Here is a 23,653-nt window from a genome sequence, read left to right on the forward strand (position 1 = left end):
TTAGGGAGTATGATATTTCTTTTAAGTTAATATTTCAGATAATTTAAACTCAGCAGTGTTCTTTTTATTGTTGCTATTTTGGATATTATCCTTTTTCTGTCTTTATAATCTGATCATTTTAAACACAGTTAACCTTTTTTTTTTTGAAAAATTAGTGTCATTATTAAGACATCAATGTTTTTACTTTTCTAGATTTGTCTTCAGAGTCTGTTGAAGTGTATAGAACTATTTGTCATTACAAAAAATATATAGATCCTGAATGTTAGTTTTTGTGGTTTATTCAGTGTTCTGTTATTCATCAATTACTTATTGCTGGCACTATACCAGATGCTGGGAATATAGCATAGAACAGTAAACACAATTTCTGCCCTTATGGAGTTTCTAATAAAGTAGTGTTCTTATATCTTTTTTTTTTTTTTTCCCCTGCTCTCAGTGTATGTGTCTCTAGCGTTCTCTAGTTTCTCACAGTCCCATTTCCAGTTGGCTCTTCTAATCTGCTGTTAACTGGGAAACAAGATAACCCAGTTTACCAGTCTCTTTCTAAAACAAAGAGACTCAGATGAATGCCTGTGGATTTGTGCTTAGACACACATTTTTAAAATTAGCAATTGCTTCTTTTCTTATTGTTGCCTTCCAAGTTGGTTTTTGAACTCTTAAATATCATCATGTATAAAGTGCTGTCTATTAGCTAAAGTTGACCATGATCTTACCTTTTGTTCTAGTCACCCAAGGGAAAGACATTTATCATGACAAGTAGGCTTAAAATTCCCCAAATGAAATAGAGATGCTGTGGGTTGATTAGACTAACACGGCCATGGTGATTTATCTCTGCCTATTAAAACTTGTAACTTCAGTGTCTCTGTCACTGATAGGGGCTGAAGAAAAGCATCTGTTGTGTATAATTCCAAATTAAAATTCTCACTGAGGAAATGGTACTGATGAGTGCTACTTTTGTGGTATAATGCATTCCTGAAAATTGTTCTGTGAGACAGAGCGCCTTTTTACTGATGACGGGACAGTATTTCATTCATTGTCATATTTGATGTCCTACATAATAGATGTTAAATAAATATTTTTGAGTAACTTCTTGGGATATTTGAAGGAGCTCAGTAATGCCATCTTTTTTCCTCACTTGGGCTCTGAACAAATTGAGAAACAAAATAAAACATAAAGGCCAATGGGAGATCAAAATTATACTTTTATTTGGGATAAAGACTAGGCAGGGGGACGTAACTTAGTGCAAGAGCAAAATAAGCTCCTTAACTGAACTCCAAACTTACATAGACTTAACCTTCCAGTTAAATAGCACTGATGAGCTTGTCCAGTTTATTCTTCCAAAATTTAAAAGTTGGAGAAGGCATTAAACCTCTTCTGGGGTGTAGAGAGGAAAGCTCTGGAGAGAGGCCAAGAGAGTTACAGTGAAGAAGCCCTTTTCATATGGAAAGACGCCTCGGAGTAGGGGAAGAGTATTTCCTAACCTAAATCAGAAGAATAAAGAGGATGTAGCATATTCTGTTGCGTTTTTCATTGGTAGAAATCATTAAATGGATAAGTAAAAAAAGCAAAAGTAAAGTAGAAATATTCATTAAGTTAAATAATTGGAGCTGAAAAAACAAAAAACCACACTCACATTCTTAATAGAAGTGTGGACACATAAGCCATACAGATCATATCTGAAAATTGCTAATGTTTTTTACTTATTTTAATAAACATTCCAAAGATTTTAGTCATATTTTTATTTAATAGATATAGAAGAAAAATTTATGTATTCTGTTATTCCACGAAACTTGTAACTCTAGCCCAGTTTAGCTCTTCCCACTTTAAAATTGCCTACTTTTGTTTAACTATTATTGTGTTGATAACTTAAGATTATGTTAATGATAACTTACATTGAATGCTTCTTTTACATCCATCACTATGCTAAGCATTTTATATGCATTGCCTTATATTATGTGGTATTCATGATAATCCTGTGTGGTAGAATTTATTATCATCGTTTTACAGAAGAGGTAACTGAGTGTTAGACCACTTAAGTAACTTGCTGAAGATCACATAGCTAGTAAATGGCAGTGCTAGGGCTTCACCTCTAGCTATCTGATTCCAAAGCTCATGCCTTTTACTACATCTGACATATATTTATATTTTATTTCTTATCTAGATTAAAAGTTTTATAAAATAAGAATTGTCTTTTCTTTCTGTCCTAATCAGAGTTCTTCTTCGCCCTTTTACTTTACTGTGCGCTTGTTTTGTGCTGTGTACAGAGCTAGGTACTGAGGATAAGGAACATGCTAGGTAGGTGGTCTTTGCTTTTATGGAGTTTATATCCAAGTGGGACGCAGAGACTTTAAAGAGGCAATTACAGTACAGTATCATAAGGACTATAATAGGGTAAGTACAAGGAATACCTAGGGCAGGCACTTAACTCAGATTGGGGAAGTCATGACGACTTACCACAAGAAATCACATTCAGGCTGAGTTAAAAAGCTAAGCTAGAGTTAGTCCGGAGAAGGAGTAGAAAAGAAAAGTCCTTTAGGCACAAGGGAGCAAGAGGTGCAGGAGTTTAGAGGTGGAAGAGAATGTGGCATATTGGAGGAACAAAAGTGTATGGCTGGATGGAGGGGAGGAACGGGGCTTAGGAAAAGATGAGCCTAGATCTGTAGGCAGGGATGTGCTTTGTACTCAGGGATTTATAGACTGGCTCCTAGAAGCATGTGAATACCATTTTAGGATTTTAAGCAGAGTAGTGACATGATCACATTTGCATTTACTTGTTCACAGTGGACTGGGTGTCTAGTATGTGCCAGGCCTCATGCTGGACACTGGACACACAACCACTGGTGAACAGGGAAGACACTGCTCCTGCCTGACAGCCAGGCACGTTGGCAAATAGGTTGAAAATGGTGTGGAAGCAGGGGAGACAATATGAATGTGTCAGGTATATGTAGGCAAGAAATGTTGGTTGCCTGAAACAGTGTCAGTGGGGTAGAAAAAGATGAGAAGTATTTGGGCAGATCTGGGGAGACGGGAAGAGGGAGACGTCAAGAGTGATCTGCAGGTTTCTGCCTCGTTCCTACCTGCTGAGCCTCGTCTCCTTTTATTACGAAATGGAAACTCCACGAGGACAGAGATTTTAACGTGTTTTGTTCACTGCTGTATTTCTGTTACCTTGAACACCTAGTAGGTTCTCAATAAATATTTACAAATGAATAAATATCTAATTATTTTGGTTTTAATATGAATTATTTTAGGGTTACCACTCGTTAACCTCTTTGGAGGATAAATTTCTTTTGAGCATTAAATAACTCTTAAGATCATCCGTAAGTGCTCTCAAGTTGCAATCCTAAATGTCTAAGTTTTATGAAATTTAGAAATAATTACTTTTAAAAGGAAGGATTTTAGAGTTATATTTAATTACAAACCACATGTCTCTTTACAAATGATATACCAAGTGGTATAAAATATATAGCTTCTAATCTATCTTTCATATTAGAAGAAATACTGAGGTATCTAGGGATTATCATTTCTTATTTTTTAATTTGTGAGTGGGGAAAGGTGATTTGTTTAGGTACATGGCATGCATATTTTAGTAGAAAAAATAATTAGCCAGAAATAATCAGTTAGTGAAACTGTCTTATCGATTAGGTGGGGTAGGTTGGCTTTTTCTATTCCAAAAGGGTGTCTTATGAACATTGGAGCCTTTTACATGAGATTCTGGGATAGGTGCAAGTGACTTGGTCTGTCATTAGTTCTTGATGTGCTGATGTCCCCCTTTGAATTAGGAATTTCTTGAGAATTCAGTGTATGGTTCTTGATTGTTAGAACATGATTGCTTTGCATAGACCACAGCTATAAGTTCCATGACTAATTTCCAAGGGAGTTATATGTTGTTGTGAAAGATTGAAACCTCTAAGTAAGTGTTAAATTATTGTGTTTTCCTGTTGCTGTCTCTGTGACTGTATATCACTCTGTGTCTCAGTCATTACATTCCAACTCTTCCGGGTTTTTTCTGATTTTTTTTTTTTTTTTTTTTTTTTTTTGTCTTTTTAGGTCCTCACCCAAGGCATATGGAGGTTCCCAGGCTAGGGCTGAATCAGAGCCACTGGCCTACACCACAACCACAGCAATGCCAGATCTGAGCCGAGTCTGTGACCTATATACTGCAGCTCACGGCAGTGCTGGATCCTTAACCCACTGAGCAAGGTCAGGGATCGAACCTGTGTCCTCATGGATGCTAGTTAGATTCGTTTCCACTGAGCTGCAATGGGAACTCCTTTGATTTTTAAACATTCTAAATTTTCCCACTTCAAAGTCTTGTGCTTGTTGTCCTTTTGCCTATTCTTCCTCCAGATCTTTGAACGGTTGGCTCCTTTTCACTCATGTCTTGATTCAAGTGTTAGCTTTCCTAGACACCTTCCCTGCCCTTCCAAACCATTTTTGATTCTATCCTGCTGTCATTTTCTCATGTCACTTATTACTATTAGATGTTACTCTATGTATGTATTTGTTTTATAAATATTGACTTCCTTTCTTCACTAGAATATTAGGTACATGAGAACAGGAGACACTGTCTTAATCCCACCATATACTTAGGACCTAGAATGGCTGAAATGTTTTTTTGTTTTTGGTCTTTTTGTCTTTTTAGGGTTGCACCCACGGCATATGGAGGTTCCCAGGCTAGGGGTCCAGTTGGAGCTCCTCCAGCCTAGGCCACAGCCACAACGACACAGGAGCCAAGCAGTATCTGTGACCTACACCACAGTTCATGGCAACGCCGGGTCCTTAACCCACTGAGCGAGGCCAGGGATCAAACCCGCATCCTTATGGATGCTAGTTGGGTTTGCCAAGCACTGAGCCATGATGGGAACTCCCTGAAATATTTGTTGAATAAATAAATCTCTTTTCTAAATAAAAACAATACATTTTGAATATAAACTGTAATGTTACTTAGAAAACAGAAAAATTCATATTAAATTTTAAGTTTTATTAAATTTCTGAATTAATATATTATATACTAAAACATGGCTATTACAAAAGTATATTATTGTTTTAACTAACTAAAAATATATATAATCTTATGGAAAAGGAAATTGGGAGAAATGAGAAAAGTTGATATAATAGTAAGTTAATGGATTTTTTTAGACATTAGACTTAAAAAATTCATCTGTTACAATATTTATATACTAAAATTAACAGTTGTGAAAATTTTCACATAAGCACTTAGAGGTAAATAGTTTAAAAGTTACCTCAATTAGTGAATTCACTATAACTTTTAACAAACAATTAAATTACTAGTTTAAAACTACAGCACCAGTAGGATAAGAATTAAAGTTTTATTAGGTTGTTGTACCTTGTGTAAGCACACGGAACTGCTAATAAATATTCCTGTTTCATTTATACCATACATTACAGAGGTAAGTAATTTTTAACCAAGGTAACTGATTAATGATGAAGAGTAATATATAATATTCAATTCCCTCTTTTTGTCCCTAGGTTTCCTTTACCTAGTCACCCTGCTGCACCTCCTGAACATCTTAAGGAACCCTTGGTGTACATGAGGAAAGCACAGGTTGGCTATTGTTCATTTTAATTTTTTCCTATACCAAGTCATATAATGCAGAATGAAAGATCCTTATTAATAGCAGGACTGTTTTATTCTTTGAAGGACTGGTAAGGCCCACTGGAGTGATGTGAATGGTATGTGCATACTCTTCCTTTTTACTTTCAGTAAGCAACACTTACTCAACTGTAAGAAACCTGATAACACTGAGTAGAAGCCAAAAAAAAAAAAAAAAATCATATGCCATACTGGCCTAAAATTTAGTCTGATAAAGGAATATGCAACCATTTGTTCCTCATGCTCTGTAATGTTAAAGGAATAAAATGAGAATGAACTGAACTCCTTCTTCCCTTGAAATTTTGCCTTTTGATACCAGTGTTACTGATTCCATATTTGAAATATGTTTGTTTTCACAGCAGGTTGTTACATACTAATTGTGTTCTGTTACAGAACTCAAATGAACCTGGTATCTAAAATGGACTGAGGAGTTCCCGTCGTGGTGCAGTGGTTAACGAATCCGACTAGGAACCATGAGGTTGCGGGTTCGGTCCCTGGCCTTGCTCAGTGGTTAACGATCCGGCTTTGCCGTGAGCTGTGGTGTAGGCTGCAGACGCGGCTCGGATCCCGCGTTGCTGTGGCTCTGCGTAGGCAGTGGCTACAGCTCCAATTCAACCCTAGCTAGGAACTCCATATGCCACGGAGGCCAAGAAATAGCAAAAAGATTAAAAAAAAAAAAAAAATAAAATGGACTGAAAACAAAAGTCACTTTATTTTATTTTATCTTATTTTATTTTTTTGTCTTTTTGCCTTTTCTAGGGCCGCTCCCACGGCATATGGAGGTTCCCAGGCTAGGGGGCTAATCAGAGCTGTAGCTGCCAGCCTACACCAGAGCCACAGCAACGTGGGATCCGAGCCTCATCTGCAACCTACGCCACAGCTCATGGCAACGCCGGATCGTTAACCCACTGAGCAAGGCCAGGGATCGAGCCCACAACCTCAGGGTTCCTAGTCGGATTCGTTAACCACTGAGCCACAATGGGAACTACAAAAGTCACTTTAAAAGAATAAAATAAAATAAGTTGAAACTCTAAAAAGCTGTTAAAATAGAAACCTCATGTGTTCTGTCAGATGCCCCTACTTCTTTGGCTGGCCTTTGTTTCGGCCTTCCTCCTGGTGCCAGGGACTCTCCCTGCCACTGCTGAGGCAGTTAATGGACATCATAAGTTGACCTTCTCTCTCCATTCATAGTCTCAGAAATTGTTATGATAATTTTCAGATATACCCCCAAAGAACTCCCATGCATCCATCTCCCAGCTTCAACAATTATCATAGCGGTTCTGCAGCTCCTGAGGTGTTCTGCTGCGGAGTTACCATGTTCCACAGCAGGGGACGTTAGGCAGATTTTAATTTTTCTGTTTTATTTTTATTTTTAAAACCCTCAAAATTAGGTGGTGAAAGGAAACAATATAATTAAAACCATGGAAGATATCTGAGGAGATATGTAATATATTTCCGTCTCTAGGTGGTACCTTAAGGGCCACCAATCAGATAGTATTTACTATCAATGTGTCATAAAGCCCAGTCATTAATGAAACGTGTGTGAAAGAACTGTTTGGGTTTTTTTGTTGTAAAGATATAAACTTGAGAAAATAAAACAAAAAGTTTGGATCTAACTATTTTTTTGGCAACATTTGAAAATTTTGGAAGTTTTAGAAAAAGTATCAGTTTTAGCATAAGTGTAAAAAGACAAAACCGAGAAGTTGGTTTGTTATTAAGACTGAAGGACGTGGAGAAAATACCAGGTCTGTTCTTGAAGCCCGCTGCTGGTTGCTGAGACTGTGTGAACGGTAAGTGTGTGTGTGCTGTGTGTGTGTGCGGTGTTCCTCCTCTCTCCAGGCTACCCACTAGTTCAAGAGTTGCCACACTACAGCCCATGGGCCAAATCTGCCCTGCCACCTGTTTTTGTGTGGCTGGCATCTAGGAATATTTTTTCTCCCCACATTTTCAACTGGTTGAAAAATCAAAAGAAGAATAATGTCTTGTGACCCATGAAAATTATAGGAATTAATAAAATACGTTTTCTTGAAAAATAGTCATGCTCCTTTATTTATATATGGTCTGTGGCTGCTTTTGCTCTACAGTGTCAGAATTAAGTAGTTGTCTTATAGACCTTATGACCTGTAAAGCCTAAAATTTTAATATCTGCCCTTTTACAGGAGGTTTGCAAATCCCTGTGCTAAATTATTCAGTTCTTTAACAGCAGGGACTGTGCTTTTTATCCTCAGCATCCAAGCACAGCCCACAGAGCACTTAGTAACTGTTTGCTGAAATACGGTCGACTCTTGAACAACATGGGGAAACCTGTCAGATCCACTTAAATGGGGACTTTTTTTCAACGCTGAATGCTATAGTACTTCACTCTCCGGAGTTGGCTGACACTGCAGATTGGAACCACGGGTATGGAGGGCCAGCTGTCAAGTTATAACTGGATTTTCCATTGTGTGGAGGGTTGGCATTCCTAACTTCTGAGATTTTAATTGATTCCTTAACCATGGTCACACTAAATACCTCCTGTACCAGTTACCTGTCTTCCCACATATGTTCTCCTCTGGCCATCCAGTTCTTCAGCTCCCATTCTAAGGTGCAGTTCTTTTCTTTGTGTGACAGTTTCCTAGTCTGGATTGAAGGACTCTATCGTGTCCTCTCTTCCACCTCGTATCTTTTCCCCCATCTGACTTCCATGGTGTCTGCCACTCCGGTCCTCCTTCTAAGGCCACCTCGACCATCTACCTTCTGTCTTTTCCCAAACTGTTGAAACCTAAGAGGAAAATCACTCAAGTTCTATGTTTCCCATTAGATTAGTCTAAATCCATTTATCTGCCGGTGGATTCATTTTTCTGCCTCTCAATCCTTTAATTATTAATTATTCATGATCTGCTTTTCAAGTAGTTTTTAAAAGCTCTTATAGCCCTGAATTCTCCCTCTGTCTCATTCATTTTTAACATTTGCCACTTGTTAAGAATATTCTCATTATCCGATTTGAGCTTCTACAGCTTCCCTCTTTTTTGATTCCTATCTTCTGTGATCAGCTGTCTACTGTAAATTTCTTCTATGAGATCAAACTTACCATGTCTCAAAATGAGTCTATTATGTTATTCCTGAAATAAGCATCTCTTCCTGACCTTTCTATTTCTGTTAATTGGTTTCTATCATTATTACAGTAATTTAGATTTAAATATCGTTGGTCTCAGTTTTCCATGTCAAGTAGTCACTAAGTGCTATAAATTATTTCTTCCCATAATCTTTTCGTCTTTGCTTCTTTTTCATTATCAAGGCCTTTACCGTAGTGATGACGATGATGATAATGATAACTGTCTTCTACTGGGCACTTACTTTGTTTCAGACATCAATTTACCTCCTTGTCTAATTTTTATATCTGCCAGCTTTTCAGTCTTTTCTGCATCTCCTTATGTACCTTCAATACTATTTGCTTTAACTACAAGCAGACAAACTCTCAAATGTGACTCACTGCCTTCCAGTGACTACCGGTTACCTAACAAATGTTAAGAGTTTTTACTATCTGTCCTTTCACTTTCTCAGCCTCTGCTGTTTTGTAATTGCCTCTTGTGTCCTTTCAAGGAAATCGGTTTGCCTTTCCTCTTGCATTTTTTTTTTTTTTTTGCTTTTTGGGGGCCGCACCTGTGGCATACGGAGGTTTCCAGGCTAGGGGTCAAATCAGAGCTACAGCTGTCGGCCTACACCACAGCCACAGCAATGTGGGATCCAAGCCTCGTCTGTGACCTACACCCCAGTTCACAGCAATGCCAGATCCCCAAGCCACTGAGCGAGGCCAGGGATTATCCAACCTCATGGTTACTAGTCAGATTCGTTTCCCCCCGCATCACAATGGGAGCTCCTTCTCTTGCATCTTTATACTTTTCTTATGTTGTTTCCTGTCAGGGAAAGCCCTTCTGCCTGCTTTGCATTATGAAAATCCCATTTATTTTGTGTTAGATTATAATGGCATCTCTTCTCTAATGTTGTTATTACCCATGTTGAAAAGGATATCTCCCTATTGGACTCTTAGAGCACACAATCATTTTATGGCCCTTATCACAAGTTGCATCCTATTATAGTAATTCCTGTATGCATCTTTCTGACTTTTCTCTTGAAAGCAGTCACAATTTAAAAACATTTTTGTGGGAGCTCCCGTCATGGCTCAGTGGTTAACAAATCCAACTAGGAACCATGAGGTTGAGGGTTCAATCCCTGGCCTTGCTCAGTGGGTCAAGGATCCAGCGTTGCCAGGAGCTGTGGTGTAGGTCACAGAGGAGGCTTGGATCCCGTGTTGCAGTGGCTCTGGTATAGGCTGGCGGCTACAGCTCCAATTAGACCCCTAGCCTGGGAACCTCCATATGCCATGGGTGCAGTCCTAGAAAAGACAGGAAAAAAAAAAAAAGACACAAAAAAAGATAAAAACATTTTCGTATAACCATTACATCCAGTATGCTGACCTTTATGTAGCAGGAGCTTTGTTAAGTTTGTGATGAATTAAAAAGTAAAGATATTTATCATCTCGTCTAGCAATTATTACAATATTTATTTAAAATATATTTATGGAAAGCATAGAAGACACTCTGCTAGCGCTATGGAGATTCAGAATGAAGTAGATACAGATTCTGCCTTCAGGTAACTTCGTGATTTAGTCATTGAACGAAGAGGTGGACCTGTGGACCTGTGTGTAACATAAGGTGGAGAGTGCTGTGTGCTGTAGGGAAGACGGCCGGCAAGTTTTCTGGGCTGATGAGGGGAAGAGGTTGCTTATCCCCGACAGCATTTTCCAGAGTGTTTTATGCCGAATCCTAGCCCGGAGGGGTGCTCCACAAGAGGGGACAAGGCAGTTTGGGAGTGGAGCCACACACTGCCTTCCTCTTGGTGAATCACAATTTATTTTATTATTTTTAGTGGAATTAATTGTTTATAAGAGTTTTAGATTTATGGAAAAATTGAAAAGATAGAATAGGGAGTGCCCATAAATCCCACCCCCAGTTTCCCCTATTATGAACATCTTACATTACTCTGGTATATTTGTTACAGTTAATGAGCTAATAGTAATACATTATTATTTTCTAAAGTTCATACGTTATTCAGATTTCCTTAGTTTTAACCTAATGTCCTTTTTCTGTTTTAGGATTCCATCCAGGACACCACATTACATTTGGTTGTCATTTCTCCTTAGGCTCCTCTTGGCTATGACAGTTTCTCAGACTTTCCTTGTTTTTGATGACCTTGACAGTTTTGAGAAGTACTGGTCAGGTATTTTGTAGAATATCCCTCTCTTGGAATTTGTCTGATGTTTTTCTCGTGATTAGACTGGGGTTGTGGGGTTTTTGGAGAAAGATCACAGTGCCTTTTATATTCATTAAGTTATATCATGGTAACATACTATCAACATGATATATCACTGTTGATATTGACCTTGATTGCCTGACTGTGGTAGTATTTGTGAAGTTTTTTCACTGTAAGCCACTCTTTTTCCCCTTGTATATACTCTGTACCCTCTGAAAGGAAGTAACAGTTCAGACTTCAGAAGGAGAACTTAACTCCACCTCCTGGAGGGAGGAGTATCTGTAGAAATTATTTGGAATTCTTCTGCTTGGAAGAGTTTTCTCCCCTCCCCCACTGATTTATTTATTCAGCCATTTATTTATATCAGTATGGAGTCACCGATATTTATTTTATACTTTGGTTTTTAATCTAATACTTCTTTATTTTGTTCTTTACAATTTATTTTGGTGTGCTAAAGGCTCTGAGAGGTTCTGCCGTAAAGAAATGGCTTAATTTTTATTTAATCCAGTGTTGTTCAAAGTTATATGACCTATTGCCATGTAAAATACTTTGGGAGCTACTTTGCTACAACTTTCACAGAAAGCAGTATTTGAAGAAACTTACATGCAGTGTGATAACTATAAGTGCCTAAGTTTTCTTATAAAATAATACTAGTAAGCCCATAGAGCCCAAATTATGTGCCAGGTACCATTCTAGTGCTTCACAAGTATTCGCTCATTTAATATTTATGCCGACCCTGTGAGGTGAGTTACTCTTCTGGTCTTAGATAAGTCCACTTTTGTAAAACTAAGTGGAAGACATGGAATTTGAACCTGGACAGCCACTCCAGAATCTGCCCTACCTGTTGATATTCAGCCTATTTCTGCATCTGGACCAGAAATGCTCAGGCAAACTCAAGATGTGCTGTGTGGTTGAATTTATCCTGTTCTCTGTCAATCCAGTAACCTCAGCAAAAATGAGAATTTTGATAGTTTTATATTACCTCAATTCTCATCACCTTCCTAACTGGCCTTTCTGCCTTCTGTATTGTCAGTCCATTTCTTAAAACTCGTAGTACTTTTTGGGTAGAGCTCCAGTTCCTTCCTTTTGCTTAAAAGGTCATGAATAATCTTGCCTCTTTTTGCTGTTCAAGTCTCATCTCTATCATCCCACTATCCCTCCCCCTCCTGCCACTCCCGTCCCCACTTCCCCACACATACACATTCTCTCTAAGTGTACCTGATCTTCTAGGCTGTTCCCCAGAAGGAGAACCTGTGCTCATGTTGTTGACCCTACCCCAAGCTGCCTCCCCTCAAATCCTACGTATTTCTAACTTCTGCACATTCTTCAGGCATTGGATTAGATAATAGTTTCTCTGAGAAGGCTCTCTGAACCCCAGATCTCAAATATCCAGATACTTATCCCATCCTGCCAGTCCTCCAAATGGTAGGCTCCCCAGCTTCCTACCATAGATGGCTGGTCTGCGTCATCCCTAGATTCTCCAGGACCACTGTCTGTCTTCACAGTGTGTCTGCAACATCTGGCATAGTGCCTGGCTCATGGTGGATGCTCAATAGATATTTATGCAAATAATGAATGAATCAAATAAACAAAAAATAGAAAATGTTCCCTTTTGGAAAATATTCATACCCTTATTCCTAGTACTTTCACTCCTTGAACCTTATATAAAGGAAAGAATCAGAGAAACATAGAAATTTACATTCATGATAATAGTACAAAATTTAAAAGCATCTAAATGTACAGCAATAGGCCTGCTTAAATATAATGTGGAATCTCCGAAAGACAATATTATACAGGCATCAGAAACGACATTTTTGAAGAACTGTAATGAAAGAAGAAGTTGCATACAATATAATTTAAATGGAAAAGGCAAACTATGAAACAATATAATTCCACTTTAATTAAATGTGTATATATATGCATGTGTGTGTATACACATATATACATCTCAATTGTATACATACATGCATAAAAATGAGGAGAATAAAATGTTAACAGTGATTATTTTGGCTGATGGAAATTTTGAATGCTTGTTTCTTATTTTATTTTTTACATATTATTTTGTTTTCAAATTATCTTGAGTTAATGTGTTACTTTTACAACGAGAGAATTCCTAAAACCTCTTTCTATTAGATAGCTGGGTTATAATTTTGTTTGACTTTATTCTTTTCAGGGTGAAGAAATTAATTTTCAAATTTTATAATTTCATAGTTTTTTGCATGCTATGTATTTATCATATGGTTCTAAATTTCTTCTTACTTTCATTACTATAAAAAAGTAGCAATGTGATAGTTAATACTCATTTAAAGATTTCAAAACAATTGCAATTCTTTTGTTAATTTTTTACCTCTCATGGCTTAGAAATTACCTTATTTATAAAACTCGTAAAGTCCTTTGAGTTAATACCATAGATTCCAATTATTGGTGAAACTGATTTTAAAGCAACAATAATCTCATTTAGAGAGGATATGGGTTTAGGTAAAGGGTAATGTCTTCCTATTTAAACATTTTAAATGTAAAAGGCTATTTGTTCTCCTTTTAAACAACATTTTAAAAGATCTGTATTTTGTTTTGTAAGTCTTTGGGGTAGAAACTATTACTTTCTTCTTATTTTATATTAGTGCACTGTCATTTTTCAAAACTTACTTGCTAATTCCACTTTGGTGCTGGATGTACACTGAAATTTTTATTCACATAATAACATAAGAATAGCTGTGATTTTTTTTTTTTTGAGCATTTAGTTTTGAAACTTAGGAATTGTTTATTTACCTCCCAAATAGGACCAGGTAAAAATTAAGTATCTATAAAACTGAAGCTAAAGTGGACCTTCGGATATATCCAGTCCAGTCTCTGGAGTTCATCTCCTTTTGGTGGAGAACTTCTAGAAACAGAGAATTCACAATTTCACTGACTTAACCCATTTCGATTGTCTTTTTACTTGTTGGAAAGTTTGTTTCTTGTGCTAAATAGTTATATGTGCCTTATAACATTTGCTAACTGGTTTGGGCTTTGTGCTTTGTAGGTAGACAGCATTCAATACATGTTAGTGAGACCAAAGAATAAAGAACGCCACTTAAGGTTAAAGGTCTTGAGGGAACCTAAAGGATGACCCAGCTTGAAAGCAGCTGTTTGTTTCATATTGGATTTCCCCTCATGGTCCAAAAATTCTATTCCTATTTCTGATGTCTTTGGAAATGGTTTCTCTGACCATCCAAGGCTCCTGTGGAAATGATTTCTGACCGTCTAACTGAAGTTCTAGGAAGGGATACCTTGGAAAAATCCCGCCAACCTTTTCATTGTCGTAGATATGGAAAGGAAATAGGGAAGATGTGGCCAACCACTGGGGTCATTTTTCTTTCATTATTTTTAGGATTTTCAGGGAAGTGATATATGTTCTGCTGTCAAGTAGAAGTTTTGCTTCCTGCTTCTTTGCTTACTGTTTTTTGTTTTCTGTGGTTTATGACATATAGACCTTATGAACTTTTTGCAACCTGTCCCATATTATTTGTGTTTCTGTCTTATCCTCCCTACCCTCTCTTCAGGAATGCTATTTTATTCATCTTTTAGTGGCATGTGTTTAGTAGGTGCCCAATACATATTTGTTGAATCAGTGTCTTTTCATTATTTGATAACCACCACACCTCATTTCCCCCTGTTCTAGTCATAAAAATTTGAATTTTTCTGAGTTGGACATCCTTTTCCTCTTTCCTTCTCTCAATTTTTGTCATATTCTTTCTTATTTTGCGGATCATTTCCAAATTTCTGCTTTTGTTGTGAATCATAGACAAAAAACGATAGTTGAATGAAGATTTGTAGAGCATTACTTCAGTTCTTAATATTCTTTTCCATTCTACTTTCATGTGCTCCTTTAAAAAGTTTCCTCAATTGCAAAATGAGAGTAATGATACCTATCTCATAGGATTTAACAAAAGACCATATGTAAACACATGTAAATCACGTAGCTCTGTTTCTTCAACCTTTTCATTCAGAACGCTTCTTTCTAATTCTTTTCTAGTTGCTTTTCTGCATAATTTTTTCATAACGATTTTCTCTATTACATCTAATATTAAATTTAAATTTAGTAAGTTGAAATACTGGGTACAATGGGATATCCATTTAGGAGAACTATGGTTACTCACTTAAAATTGTGCTACATAGAAAACACCTGAAGAGTTGTTTTTGTTAGAATAATTTTATAAAGGATAAGTTAAATATGTTTCAGAATATCCTGTCAATTTCTTGTCAATATAATTACAGAAAATATCATTTTATTTTAAATGGTCTTCCTGCTTGAGATTGTAGTAGGCTTTTCTTGAAAATATGTGCAGTATGTATTTTGAACCACACATTGATGCCTATTGTAACTTTAATTTTATTTATATATCTGAGAGTCTTTTTATCAACTCAAGAGCGCTTTTATTAGTGGTTGAAAATGAGAATTTTTAGAATCATAATTCAATAGCTAGAAATTTGGTTTTTGTATAATAGAATAGATAATACAAATTTGGAGACTGGATTTTTAATCCTTAGGAAAATTTTATTTTTATGATAATGACTTATTGAAATTACTTTTTTTTTAAATTAAGTTTTTCATACCTGCTCCTCAGACAGTTTGGAGTTGGGGGAGCAAGTGATAGAAGGCTTAGTAGAGGAAATTATTTTTAAGCTGAGATCTGAAAGTTAAATAAGATTTATCCAGATAAATTGGGGAGAGGGATGTTGAGGGTGGAAATGGATTGTATTGCAGTGATTGTTTGGTCATGATAATGTACCCAAATGTATTTTAAGTCCTGGATCTAAGAGAACTATTTACAGAAAAAGAGAGAGAGAGGGAGGGAGGGAGGAAGGGAAAGAAAAGAAGCCAGTAAATGGAATTAGTTTGGGGGATATTTCATGCAAATTACTGAGAGTTTTCTTTTATTCTAGAAAACCTATTTCTATATATTTAATAAACTAAGCCTCATGCATTTTACACAGCTCTGTGTTTCTCCTATAGATGATTTGTTTTCCTGTTCATTCATTGCTTAAGCAGTTGTACAAAAAAAAATTTAATGCTTTTAACGTAACTTAGAGTAGAAATATGGTCAATTATTGAGAACTGATTTTGTGCTAGACAAGTGTGACACGTGCCCTGATAGGTAAAAGAAGAGCTGCTGTGAGAACCCATAATCAAATGTTCCTAATATTATATGGGAGGGGGGCAGGTAAGAGAAGGCTTAATAGAGGTGAAGATCTAGAAGGTGAATAAAATGTATTCAGATAAAGTAGGAGTAAGTATGCTGGGATGGGAGTAGAGCATAGAGAGTATATTCCAGATAGAGAGTAATGCATTTAAATGTATTTTCAAAATAAATAAATATATTTTCAAGAGGAAGCTCTGAATAATGATGGCAGTAATGAAAGCTATCGATTATTGAATGATGATGATGATGGCGTCACTGTTCAGAGCACTTTACATCTTTAGTCTTTGTAACAATCACATAAAGGAACTCATTATTATTATTCTACTTTTATAGTTGTAACTGTTCTCTACCAATAAGGTAGTACACAGTTCTCTCTTTTTCTCCTCATTTGGTCCAAATATTGGAGCTTTGGTATCATTTTATTTTGGTTCTCGTGGGTCAGAATTGTCCTATAGGCATATGTTAGTAAAAAGACCAAAAAGAAATTATGGGATTTTAGCTTTGCATTAAAAGAATAATTTACTAAAATATAGTATATATGGAAAAATCAATTTATAACTGACCATTAATGTTAGTATTACTTCAAGTTTACAAGAAATATAGGGGAAAGAGAAGAAGATAGTCAATATTGTGAAAAAACAGTAAGACCAATCCAGATTGTAACACATTCTAAAAGACAACTGGCCTGGACTCTTCAAAAAAGTCAGTATGAAAAAAAAAGACAAAGGCACTCTAGATTAAGCTACATAGAGAGATATAACAACCAAATGTAATGTAATGCATTTATTTTATTTTATTTTATTTATTTGTTTTTTGGTTGCACCCATTGCATGCAGAAATTCCTGGGTCAGGGATTAAAGTGACCTGAGACACTGCAGTGACAATGGCAGGTACTTAACCTGCTTGAGCTACGTGGGAACTCCTGCAATGCATTAATTTTAAATGGATCCTGGATTTTCAAAAAACTGTAAAGACGTTTTGGGGACAATTGGAAATTTTCAAATATGGAATATATATTAGATGATATGAAATATTATTTTCTTAGGTGTGATAGTACTATTGTGGTTATGTAGGAGAAGATTTTTATTCTTAGAACATTCACGCTGAAGTATTTAGGGGTGAGATCATGTTTGGAAAAATGCAACATATCAATTACTATAAAATTGTATTTTACTAGGACATTAATGGGATTCCTGCTTATCGTTTATAAAATGCTTAAGTGTAACTTACCTTTCTTTTTTTTTTTTTTTAAGTCTTTTGTCCTTTTAGGGCCACACCTGCGGCATATGGAGGTTCCCAGGCCAGGGGTCTAATCAGAGCTGTTGTTGCTGCCAGCCTACGCCAGAGCCACAGCAACGCCATATCGAGCCACATCTGCGACCTATACCACAGCTCGAGGCAAGGCCAGATCCTTAACCCACTAAGCGAGGCCAGGGATTGAACCTGCAACCTCATGGTTCCTAGTCGGATTCATTTCCATGATGGGAACTCCTAATTTACCTTTCATAATCTGCTATTTTCCCTTATAATGTTTATTACCATAACATAATGATTTTTTTTTCAATCTATCTTCATTCCCACCCGCCGCTGGAACAACAGTTCATGAGGACTGAGACTTCCTGTTGTTCATGGCTTGCTTCACAGCACTAAGGATAGTATCTGGCACATAGTAGGCAGCAATCAACTTTGTTTAGTAAACTAATGAATAAAGATAACCAATCTCAACCAACTTCACTGTTTCCATATAACTCATAATATCTTTAATTTTTAAATCAGTTTTGGTATGGTTAACCAAAAATAATAGATTGTTCCCTATGTTTCAGGGAAGTTGGGAAAAAAGAATTTTGAAGAGTTTAAATAGTATGTGCACTGAACTGAGCATCCCATTGGCGCGAAAGGTATGTTTAACATTTAAGTATTTTATTGTGAATCAAGTACTAGGAAGGATCATGAAGTTATAGCTGTAGGCAGGTTTATCTTGTTTTTCTTTTACTAGTATATCAGTTTGTTTTGAAACAAAAATCTGTAAAAGGCCAACTATGGGAGTGTAGTCTAAACAGATTTCTATTAGGTATGCTGTAATACTTTTCAAAATAAACATATCTTGAGAATAAATATAGACTCTACAGTATAGGTTATTTAGAGATTTGTCTGTAAGGCTATAAATGCGCCTTAAAGACTTTCATTACCTTTAGTCTTCTTGAATGCTTTGTCATCTCTCTGCAGAAGTATTTAGATCTAACAGTCCACATTTATCTGTCACTCTGGGCTTTGAGAGTGAAGAGATGAAAAAGGAGGGAAAAACCACTTGAGGAATGTTCTGGATTCTTTATAGCTGCTCAGAGTAGGAGAGAACAAGTTTCTCTTCACTTCATTCTCCCCACCTGCTATTTATTCCCAGCTGTGGACAGAGCACAGGGTATATTTGGATAATATCAAAGCACAAGTCACTGAAGGCACCAAAAAGCTGGTGTAAAAAAAAGAATAAATTTATATGAAAAACTACCTAAATGTCTAGTACTGTGTAATATACTGTCTTTCGTGTAGGAAGATGATGCTACTGACTCACAGTCACACTCTCTTGGCCAGTCCCCCTTGCATTGCATTTCTGAGATTGCTGGATGGGGTGAGAGATATAGTGTGTGACTGAGGAGCAGTTTTTCTTTGTGAAATTTTACTGGCCATTACAGATCATTTACCTTCTATTCTTGGATTCATTAGCACCATATTTAACTGAGCCATTGAGACTCCATATAATGTAATAGTTAAATAATAATCATTTAAATGTAATTCCCCATAGCTACCATATGTAATGAAATTATTTTTCTTGTGTTATGATAGCTTATTTAAGCTTTTAGTAAGGTACTGATTCTTATTTTTAAGCTTCATTGCTTAACTTTGCAAAATGAAACCAGTTTTAAAATTACCTTTTTTAGAGGCCAGTTGGAGAACAGAAAGAACTTCTCAATAAATGGAATGAAATGGGACTGATGAACCAGGTATATGGAAAACTTTTTTTCAAAATGTGGTACTGGGAAAAAAAAAAAAAAAAAAAACTGCCTTTTTAAGTGTGAATCCCAAATAACAGTATTAACTTTTTTTTTTTTTGAAAGAGCAACCTTCCTCCCCGCTAATTTACTATCATCTATTTTGTTTGCTTATACTTCTGCTTTGCAGTTTAAAATTTCTAACTTTAGTCAGTCTTCTCCATTGTTTTCATTTTGTTTTGTGTTGTTTTGTTTTGTTTGTTCTTAGGGCCACACCCGAAGCATATGGAGGCTCCCAGGCTAGGGGTCAAATCGGAGCTACAGCTGCCAGTCTACACCACAGCCACAGCAATGCATGATCCAAGCCATGTCTGTGACCTACACCACTGCTCCATGGCATTGCTGGACCCGTAACCCACTGAGTAAGGCCAGGGGTCGAACCTGCAACCTCATGGTTCCTAGTCAGATTCCTTTCCACTGCTCAAGACAGGAACTCCTTGTTTTGTTTTGTTTTGTCTTTTCAGAGTGTGCTCCATTGTTTTGAGAATGCTTAAATCAATTATCTTTTTTTAAAGCAGCATTTGAAAACATTTTTATAAAACTAAATTAAATCATTCAGTGGATTTCTTAGAATCATAATTAAGGTAAATCTCTTTCAAGCTTTGATTACATTGAAATGTTAAAAATGGGTTAAGGAGTTCCTGTTGTGGCTCAGCAGTAATGAACCCAACAAGTATCCATGAGAATGTGGGTTCCATCCCTGCTCAGTGGGTTAAGGATCTGGCATTGTGGTTAGCTGTGGTGTAGGTCACAGATGCAGCTTGAATCTGGCATTGCTGTGGCTGTGGTGTAGGCTGGCAGCTGCAGCTCGATTCCACCGCTAGTCTGGGAACTTCCACATGCTGCACATGCAGCCCTAAAAAGCAGGGGGAAAATGGGTTAAAGTTGAAAAGTTTTAAGACTTCTAAAGTGTTTTAAAGAATTTATTTTGGTTCATTTTAATGTTTAAAATCGAGTCACTCAAATCAATTTTACAAACCTGTAATAAGTGATAACATATAATATTTACTATGAAAAAATTTCTATATCTATTATAATTGTTTAGGTAGACATGTACATAGTTCCTCACCACTCCTTCTTTAACAAAAAAGGTGAGGGGAATAGGTAAGCAATTGTACCATCATAAAGGAAGTAGTGTGATATAGAAGTTCAAAAGGGAGAACAGTTCAATACAACTACAGGAATTCACTAAAAATGCATTATTTTTATTCTAAGTACCTTGATGATTCTCATCTAGAACTTCAATGTTATATTGACATGGTCTTTCTATTTAATGACAAATAACCAATTACAAAATTATGAAAGAGGGACTCCTCATTTCTTCCAGAATATGTCATCTAGGCTGTCAAGGAAGGGATTGTCTTGTTATTCTTGTTGGTCCAGAACTTAACACAATGCATGACAAATAATTGATATGCTGCAAATATTTGAATTAATCTAGCTATATAGCAACATATGAAAGAATCATTGAAATTTGTTATTAAAAAGCATTTATATAATATAATCAAATTTTGTTTTAATCTATCTTATTAATCCTAGATTTAAGCCTTTTCAGACCTGTTTACGCACCTAAGGATTTTCTTGAGGTAGGTTCTATTGGTTAAATACATGTATATTAATAAGGTAAAAATATAAAATAAATGATGATATAAGAATATCTCCAGGCAGAGGGATCACCATGTAAAAACCCTTGGAACCACTAAAGCAGTGGGATAACGTGATCAATTTGTGTTGGTAAATTGCTCATGGAAAATACATTCCAGTGTGGAAAGATTAGAGGCAAGTAAATCAGGAAGATTCGATTAAAAAATCGTGACTGTAAATCATGTAGCCTGCTGCCCGGCACATGTAATGCTCAGGGAATCCTTTCCTTTTTTATTTCCTCTCTGTTCTGGTAATTCAGACAAGGCATGATAAAGGTCTGAACTAAGGGGACATTCGAAAATGAAAAGAATTCAAAAGACTTGAGGGATTTTTAAGGGAAATTTGGGAACTGATTAGACCTACGGCATTTGAGAGAAAGGAAAGAAAAGGAAGGTCTTTAATTGACTGGATTGGGCAATCGGGCAGTGGTAACTTACCCTTGAGGTAGAAAATAGAGGAAAAGGAACAGGTCCATTAGTGAACGATGAGCTTAATTAAATTTGAGAGCCTATTGAGCATTCAAGTGGAACTCTTCAGTAGGCAGTTAGGACTCACTAATTATTCTAATTCCCCATCTTCGAGTCTGCTTTTTCTCTTGTACCTTCCATGCAATCCATCAGCAAATCCTTTCGGCTTCACCTTCGAGGTACATCCAGAATCCATCCACTTATCAGCTCCATTCCTCTGTCACTGGTACAAGCTGCCATCTCTTGTCTGGACTATTTCAGTAGCCTCTTAGTCGCTCCTTCTGCTTCTATCTTTGCCCACCTAGAATTTGTTCTTAGCAGAGTTTCTAGAGGAAGCCTTAGAAGTACATTTCTGAAGAAGCCACTCTTCTGGACCCAGTGACTTTCCATCTCATTCTACTTAGAAATCAAAGTCATAACAGTGACCTAAAATGTCCTGTTTATCCGATTTATACCCCATCACCTCTCTGGGTTCATCTCCTATTCCTTTCCCTCCTGATTGTTCTACTCCTGCTGCTTTAGCCTCCTTGCTTCCCCCTGGCTTCCTGCCATTCAAGGACCTTTGCTCCTTGTTTTCTCTGCCTGCACTGCTTTCCCCAGATACTTGTGTGTATGTTCCCTCACTCCTTATGTCTTTGCTGAAATGTCACCTTCTCAGCATAAAAAGGTATGCTCAATAATATTGTAATTACTTTGTATGAGTACAGATGGTTACTAGACCTATCCTGACGATCATGTCATAATATATGCAAATATCAAATCACTATGTAGTACACTTGAAACTAACATAATATTGTATGTTGACTGTATTTCAACTAAAAAAAGGAACATTCATGGAAAAAATTCAAACACATACACACACAAAAAAAATGTCAACTTCTCAGCACAGCTCTACCCCCCGCCCCCACCTCTGGCTCCCTTGCTTGGAACTCCTTCTAGACCTTTCCTACTTTGTTTTTCTCCATAGCATTTATCATTATATAACATATTATCTTTTCTATTTTGCTTATTGCCTGCCTTCCTCTATCAGATGGAAGTTTTGTTCACTGCCGAAACAATTACAGAGTCAAGTCAGATAACTGAAGATTTGCAAGACTTTACTCACAAAATAACACCCACATAAGGCTTTCTTTCAGCAAGTGAAAGAAAGCACTTGCGGATACAAAGAGATAGACATTTCTAGACACAGCTCCCAGGGCCTTTCTGAGTTGCACAAGATGCACTCTGTCTTTGGGTTATGAATCACCAAGGTACATGCAAGATTCTTTTGTCCTGGGAGTCAAGGCACAAGTTTTCCGAGGGGTCTTTTCTACCCCAGTGGTAATTCAGGTGCAATCAGCAATCTGTACATTCTCGGAAAGCAATGTAAATAATACGGAGTGCCTCCAGGAACACTTAATAGCACTTTAGAAATGACTAATCAGTGCCTCTCGTCCCATCTTGGCCAAGGGTCACTAACAGATGTTCAGTATCGCTGAAGATAGAGCTGCCAAAACCAAACGGCTCTCTTTCGGACAGGGAAACGTGCTTGCACATGCTCGTTTCTCTATAAAGAGGAGCTGAGCGCATGAGTAAGAGAATGATTGGATCTTTCACATTTTTATTTCTTTCCTGGACCTGCTGTCTCTGGCACCAGTTGCCAGCCAGCATAAAACATCATTATAATTATCTCAGGCTGTTTACAATTGCAAGTAGTGTCCTTTTAAAATTTAGTCAGTTTGAAACTGCCTTAATGGTGATAGCATTATTTCTCTTAGCTTAGTAAAGTTTCTCCTAAACTCCTCCCTTCTCTAACACTTAAATTTCATGTAATTTTTATGTGGTTACCTCTAACTATGTTTTCTCCTTAATAATCGTAGTGTTCTATTTGCTTGAGGACTGTTACTGAATTGATCCTTTTATTAGTTATGCTGAGATTCTTCTTTAACTCAAGAACATTTTCTATAATCATTTCCTTAGTTATACTTTCTGCATTTCTAATACTTTCTCTTTTCACTTGGCCATGTATTCATGGTTTCCTTTTCTTTTCAGTTCTGTGTTTTGAGTTTCCCATGCAGTATGATCCCTTATTTGTGTAATTAGACTAAAATTGTTTTGTTCTATGTTAGTCTATATTTAACACTGTTGATTCTTTGCTCAATTTTTGAAACAAATACCTTTGAGATTTTTAGTTTCAATTTGGTGTTTGCAGTTTTAGGAAATTCTCTTGGCCTTATACCATATTCCATTTTATCAGCCATTAGTTTTCAGTTTATTAATACATTCTTCAGACATGAGAGGTTTTCTGTCATTGTAATCTCCTTCACTGGATTCGTGATAGTTTCTTTACCTAAAGAGTTTCAATTTAAAAATACTTTTTGAAATTACTGCTTTTCCCTCCCCAAAATGTATGTTAATTGTTAGAAA

The 23,653-nt window shown here is 36.6% G+C and overlaps 1 protein-coding gene across 1 annotated transcript in view; it reads left to right on the forward strand.

Annotated features, from left to right (window-relative positions):
- TBC1D19 (TBC1 domain family member 19) overlaps positions 1-23,653 on the forward strand; it is a 115,142-nt gene that overhangs the window by 12,785 nt on the left and 78,704 nt on the right. The window contains 5 exon segments of the mRNA XM_013978566.2: positions 5,491-5,566; positions 17,913-17,987; positions 19,026-19,068; positions 19,071-19,088; positions 20,676-20,722. Coding sequence (XP_013834020.2) covers positions 5,491-5,566; positions 17,913-17,987; positions 19,026-19,068; positions 19,071-19,088; positions 20,676-20,722 — 259 coding nt within the window.

The sequence above is a fragment of the Sus scrofa genome, chromosome 8, assembly GCF_000003025.6.
Source record: "Sus scrofa isolate TJ Tabasco breed Duroc chromosome 8, Sscrofa11.1, whole genome shotgun sequence".
Taxonomy (NCBI): Eukaryota; Metazoa; Chordata; class Mammalia; order Artiodactyla; family Suidae; genus Sus; species Sus scrofa.